The sequence below is a fragment of the Sitophilus oryzae genome, unplaced genomic scaffold, assembly GCF_002938485.1.
Source record: "Sitophilus oryzae breed Bouriz unplaced genomic scaffold, Soryzae_2.0 scaffold_377_pilon_pilon, whole genome shotgun sequence".
Classification (NCBI taxonomy): Eukaryota; Metazoa; Arthropoda; class Insecta; order Coleoptera; family Curculionidae; genus Sitophilus; species Sitophilus oryzae.
In genome coordinates, this window is record NW_022146948.1 from 834,592 (window position 1) to 841,358 (window position 6,767).

Here is a 6,767-nt window from a genome sequence, read left to right on the forward strand (position 1 = left end):
GACTGAACAGAACAATGAAGTGAAAATTTAAGATTTAAGGTTATGGTTCAATACAGTTGCAAAAAGGTAGTGGCTCGACGTCCTACCAACGTAAGAATAAGGAAATCTAAACAACGTTGGAATTAGTAAAACAGACGACGTTTGTATAACGTTGGAATAGGTCCTGAAACTGACGTCGAAAAACTCTATATTGTCCAACGTTGTAACTACGTTGTCCGAATCACCTAAAGATCACTTAAGCAAATAAGGTTAGAAGACAACGTTTATTCGACGTCGCAGAAGCTTCTACTTTGCTGTAGTACTAGTCCAACGTCGGCACAACGTTATAAAAACGTTTAAATTTATTTTAATACCCAAGGTAGGGAGCTAACTATTTTTTGTACCTAATCCAACGTCGTATTTAGTAAACATGTGGTCGCAAGTCGTGAAAATCCTACTTGGGAAATTGCGTCTTATTTATTAGAAGCTAAATTACATAAATTAATAACATAATTTTTTTACTGCATGATGTCTAGTAGTATAGTAACTACAAAAAATCAGAGTCTGTAGATGGTGTACTTAAGTAATATACGAAGTAATTTTCATTCATGTCAAAAACATGTTAATTTGTCAAAAATAAACTTTAATACGACAATATCGAAATTTTATTTTAAAGAAGTTATTAAAACAACATATATTTAAATGAAGATGTGCCAAAATTAAATATATTGCAAAAATTAAGTAATAAAAATATTTAATTACCTGTTACTCTGCACAAGTATTTGTTATTATTAGTAAAGCAATTAGAAATATTCCAAAACGGCTAAATTTATACCGGGTGCGTCTCAAAAGTGGCTCATCCCTATAACTTTTTTTATTTTTTCAGATAAAAAAACAAGATTTGGTAAAGTACGTCTGCTGGATCTGTGTCTATGAAAGGAATGCGGACAAAGAACATTTAAATAAACAATATATTTTATACGTCGACTTGACGAGTACGTCACCGCAAATCGCTCCACCCACTCATTTTATTGGCCACTTGGAAATTTGTCGCATTTTTATTGATGGGACGCGTCGTCTATTTTTTTACGAAAAATATCGAGAGAATATCGTTTCCCCTCTCACGGATACCCCGTAGCTACAGAACGGATAGACGTACTGTATTTTGGTATATGACATAAATTAGGATTGATTGACGTATTTAATTTTTACTTCTTGTTTCACCGGAAATGCCTACAACTTTTGATTCTTAAATAGCACCCGCGGTATATTTCTACTTTATTCGATAGAAAATTGCACTCTGAATAGAATGACATATCGTATGTCAACTTTTGACATTTTCGCTTATTATGGTTTATTTGAAATTATAACATGCGGTTCATAACGACAATTTGACTCGAAATATCAAATGTGTGGTACCAAATTATTCGTAAAAAAATGCTTTTTCCAAATATGCTAATGAGCGACCCTTGTCCCATTTGAAGAAATTGAGATATGATTAAAAATACGATTTGGGCATCTTTTAACCGGCCAAGACAAGACACGAAAAACATTAAACGATTAAATCCATTTTTCCAAAGCTCCTTGATTAAAAATTAGTGCTTTAACACAGCCATGACATTCTAGATTGCAATTTAACAAACGATTTTTTTAAGCGAAAATGTCAAAAGTTGACATGTAATATGTTATTTTATTCTATTCAGAGGGTCATTTTCCATCGAATAAAGTAGAAATATACGGAGAGTGCCATGTAAAAATCAAAAGTTGTATTCATTTCCGGTAAAACAGGAAGTTACTAAAAACAATTGAATACGCCAATCAATCCTAATTTGTACCCTATACTAACATATCAAGTTTGTTTTTTTATCTGAAGAAAAGTTATAAGGGTGAGCCACTTTCGAGACCCACCCGGTAAAATGCAATATACAAAATATGTTTAGAATATTATGTAGGTTAAAAAAACCTAAACCAGAGTTTACTATATCAGCTATACAAGATGGCCCATTAATGCGGGTATTCGAGTATCGTCGATGTTGACAAAGATATAAAAAAAAGCTTAATATACATTTTTTAAATCATATAGAAATATTTTGTGGTATACGGGATATCTCCAAAAAAAAATAATGAAGTTAGACATAAGTATTTCTAAATTACAACCCCCGTTTATTCTTTACATAATAGGATTCAACATAAAATTTTAGATTACAAGGAATTACATTCTAAAGAGTATATATTTATTCGAAAAATGCCTAAGCCCAAACAATTTCCGGATACATTTTCACTGATCACTACTGCATTTTAAGTTATATAAAAAGAATTACTCCGTTAGATCCTGCTTAATTAAATTAGCCCTTGGACCAAATAATAACAAGAAACAAGAATTAAAACAACGACAGACATCCCAGTTCACATCGGCGACCTTAACATTAGCCGGTGTCCTTATTTCGGCCGCCGCACTTGAAAATCTCGATCTGGGACTTGCTCGTATTATCTGTTAAAGTTCGATGAAGGAACACATAACGAACATAGCAATTGAATTATTGCCCAATAATCAGGCTTGTACCGAAAAACTGGTTCGTATTTTGGCCCCGCACCATTTACTCCCCCGGTATTGTTTTCATGGGTATAAAATGCAGGCGTGGTCCTCATTCAAGTATCAGTTGATCATCAACCATCGAAATACAGTTCTTCGGTCCTTTTTTGAGGTCTTTTCAAGAAACAACAACACTTAAAATGGCATCCAAAGTAAGTTTGATTATTTTACCACTAACAGGGTTAAATTTAGCTAAAAAATATGAAAAGTTTTTAATTTTATACGACATTTTAATGAAATTTGTTATCATAGTACAGTGTTTTATTAGGAGTAAAAATTATACTTTTTGTGGCAAGGCTGTACGTTTGACACATACAGACGTGGCACAAAAAGTCATTTTTACACCGAATAGAACATGCTATTTTTATTAAACGCCACAAATAATTTTTAAGCAATTTCAATCCTTCCAAAGTTAAGAATGTTAAGAAAAACTTATTAACTACACTTTTTTAATGAAACACCCTGTATGTTTTCATTTTTGTTTTAATTTTTTTCTCCCGATATAAATATGTATAGGTATAGTTTGTCCATAATTGCGTTAACAGCTTTTAAATTATTTTGGTTTAGTCAATGCAACCCGCTACCATACAAAACGCATAATGTGCCTTGGACACCATATAAAATAATATTTATTTATCTATCTTTTATACCGGTTGCGTCTAAAAAGTGGCACACCTCTATTACTTTTTCTTTTTTCAGATAAAAAACGAGATTTTGTATGTTAGTATATGACATAAATTAGGATTGATTGACGTATTCAATTGTTGTTGGTCCACGTTAAATGGCACCCTCGGTATTTTTTTTACTTTATTCAATAGAAAATGACACTCTGAATAGAATGACATGTCATATGTCAACTTTTGACATACTCGCTAAAAAAATTGTATTTTAAATTTCAATCTAGAGTGTCATGGTTGTGTTTTCAATTTGTGAAACACTAATTTTTAATCAAGGAGTCTTGGAAAAATATATTTGATCGTCCAAAGTTTTTCGTGTCTTGTCCTGACCAGTTAAAAGATGCCCCAATCGTATTTTTTTAGTTGCATTTCTATTTGTGCATTACAATGTAATGCATAACTAAAGATTACATTTATGAAATTGTGTTTGAAACAGCTCTAAGTACGGTATGTTCCACTTTATTTAAGTAACTAATATTGACAATAGCCCTAAATTTAATTAGCTTAAACTGAACCAAAAGGTAATATAATTCATTTAAGAATTTTTCTTTATCCAAAAAAATTGAACACTATGGTTTCTTATTTTCAGAGTTCATTTCAAAGATTGTATATGCTGAAAAACCGTAAATAAACTAGTAATATTTTAAGTTCAAGTTTTCCAAAAAGCTGTTTTATTAATATCAACTTGACACCATTTTTTTCAATCATAGGTATAACATAAATGTAATAGTCCTTATTACACATTGAATATTACCAACAACTTTATGTTTTGTACTAGTTTTCATTATTTTTTATCATAAAACATATTTTTAAATTTTCTTCTCGCATTAAAAATGTTCAAAAAAATAGAGTAATCAATTTTTTTAGACGGTAATAACTAATATTCTTTTACTTTATTGGGAACTTTTACTTTATTATATTTTATAGCAACTTCGTATTCAACTCAAAGAACGCAAACTAAATATAGATTAACTAGTAAACACATAAATGTATATATTTTACTTTTTAAATCAGTAACTGTCTGTTGTTTTTCTCCCCGTGCAGCTAATGTGTAAACACTACTTTTTAAAGCGATTAATGCTAATTAGTGATTGTTCTTTAAAAACATTGAACTATGCATGAAAACAAATAAATTGCAAGAAAATTAACTACAAACTAAAAACGTAAATTAACCAGTTTCTTTAATATAAGGGTCTTTGCTATTTATTGTGTTAATATTCCAATAATTAAAAATATGTTTAAATACATCTATAGACTTAACTAATACATACACATATTAAATTTTAAGTGTGTTTCGAACGTAAATTTCAAGGAAAAATATAGTCTTTATTTAAAGTATATAGTCAATCATCGAAGTTAAGTTTCTTTTAAATTTTCTCGTATATTTTAAAAAACTTTTTAGAACTGCCTATTCACCGTAAATTGACTAAATTGTCCCACGGTATAATTTGGTAATCTCTGATATTAACATGGATACGCCACTAAAAGGGATGCAAATACAGAAAAAATCCAGTGGCTCTCTATTAAAAATAAATATATTTTTTTTTTAATTTTCATACTTGAATAACTCAGTTATTTTCAGGTTATTGAAAAACAGTAAAGAGAAAATATTGTTTCTTTTATCGAGATATACCAGCCCTGAAAATATTTTCACTTATTTAAGACACACCCTGTACAGAATTGTTACTAATCATAGACTATATTATTTATTAATAGTATTATTAGTATTATAATATTTATATCATATACCAGGTGCGTCTCAAAAGTGGCTCGCCCCTATAACTTTTTTATTTTTTCAGATAAAGAAACGAAATTTGGTATAGTATGGTCAGTATTTGACATAAATTAGAACTGACTGACGCATTCATTTGTTTTTGTTCACTTCCTGTTTCACCGGAAATGACTAGAACTTTTAGTTTTTAAATAGCACTAGATTTTTTAATGTCATTCTGAATAGAATGACATGTCATATGTCAACTTTTGACATTTTGGCTTTAAAAAATATTATTTTAAATTCCAATCTAGAGTATCATGGCTGTGTTAAAAACAATTCTTAATCAAGGAGCCTTGGAAAAATATATTTGATCGTCTAATGTTTTTACTGTCTTGTCCTGGCCAGTTAGAAAATGCTCGTAAATCGTATCTCAATTTTTTCAAATGGAATGAGGGTGGCTCATTAGTAGGTATATTTGGAAAAAGCATTTTTTACGAATAATTTGGGACCACACACTTGGTATTTCGAGTCAAATTGACGTTATGAACCGCATGTTGCAATTTCAAATAAACCATATGAGAAAATGTCAAAAGTTGACATATGATATGTCATTCTATTCAGAGTATCATTTTCTATCGAATTAAGTAAAAAATACCGAGGATGCCATTTAAAACACATAAAATACATTTAAAAATCAAAAGTTGTAGTTATTTCCGGTGAAACAGGAAGTGATCGAAAACAATTGAATACGTCAATCAATCCTAATTTATGTCATATACTAACATACCAAATCTCGTTTTTTTATCCGAAAAAAATAAAAATTTATAGGAGTGAGCCACTTTTGAGACGCACCTGGTATGCCATAATGTAGAATAATATATATTTTTAGAATATTCATTTACTTATAACAAATTCCTTTTAATTTCTAGTTCTTGATCTTATGCGCCACTTTGGCTTATGCCAACGCTGGATTCCTAGCTCCGGCTCTCAGCTACAATGCCGGCCCAGCACTAGCTTACAGTGCCCCAGCTGCATACCCACTATCATATTCCGCGCCCGCCATCACCTCCCAATCTTCCAACATCTACCGCAGTGCAGGAAATCTTGGTCAAATCTCCACTTACTCCAAGTCCATCGATACTCCATTCTCCAGTGTTAGGAAAGCCGACGTCAGAATCTCCAACCCCGGATTGAAGGTTGCCTCTGGACCAATTTTGGCTTACAACGCACCTGCTGCTTATGCTGCACCAGCCGCTTATGCTGCACCAGCCGCTTATGCTGCACCAGCCGCTTATGCTGCTCAAGCAGCATATGCCGCTCCAGCTCCTTATGCTGCGCACGCTCCTCTTTTGGGAGTAGCTTACTCAGCTGCGCCAGCTGTTGCCCACGTTACCTTCGATTCTGGTTTAGCCCACTACGCTTGGTAGAAACTGACTGTTTTTTTTTGACTGTTGTTAATTTAAATATGGACTGTATTTATTTTTATTTATTTAATAAAACATATCTGAAAATCCTGGATTTTTAATATAATCTCATAATTCCTATCTAATAATTCCTCGACAAATGAAAATGTCTATACATCGCAAAAGAAAAAATATTGTAATATTATTGTTATTCTATAACTTATCGAAAACTGAGTGCCATAGAGTTTTTCACGTAAAAATAATGTTTTTTTACCTTATTTATGAAAATAAGTATAAAGTATATTGTATTTTAGAAAGCTCATAACAGAGCAAATAAAATAAAAAAAATATACAAGTTGTTTGAAAAAACATGTGCCATCTCTCGTGGATAAATTCCTCAC

The 6,767-nt window shown here is 31.3% G+C and overlaps 1 protein-coding gene across 1 annotated transcript; it reads left to right on the forward strand.

Moving 5' to 3' along the window:
* Positions 1-2,603: 2,603 nt before the first annotated feature.
* LOC115885232 (cuticle protein 67-like) lies at positions 2,604-6,472 on the forward strand. Its single transcript, XM_030904069.1, has 2 exons — positions 2,604-2,724; positions 5,893-6,472. The coding sequence occupies exons 1-2, from the start codon at positions 2,713-2,715 to the stop codon at positions 6,388-6,390; spliced, it is 510 nt and encodes a 169-aa protein (XP_030759929.1). The 5' UTR covers positions 2,604-2,712; the 3' UTR covers positions 6,391-6,472.
* The last annotated feature ends 295 nt before the right edge of the window (positions 6,473-6,767 follow it).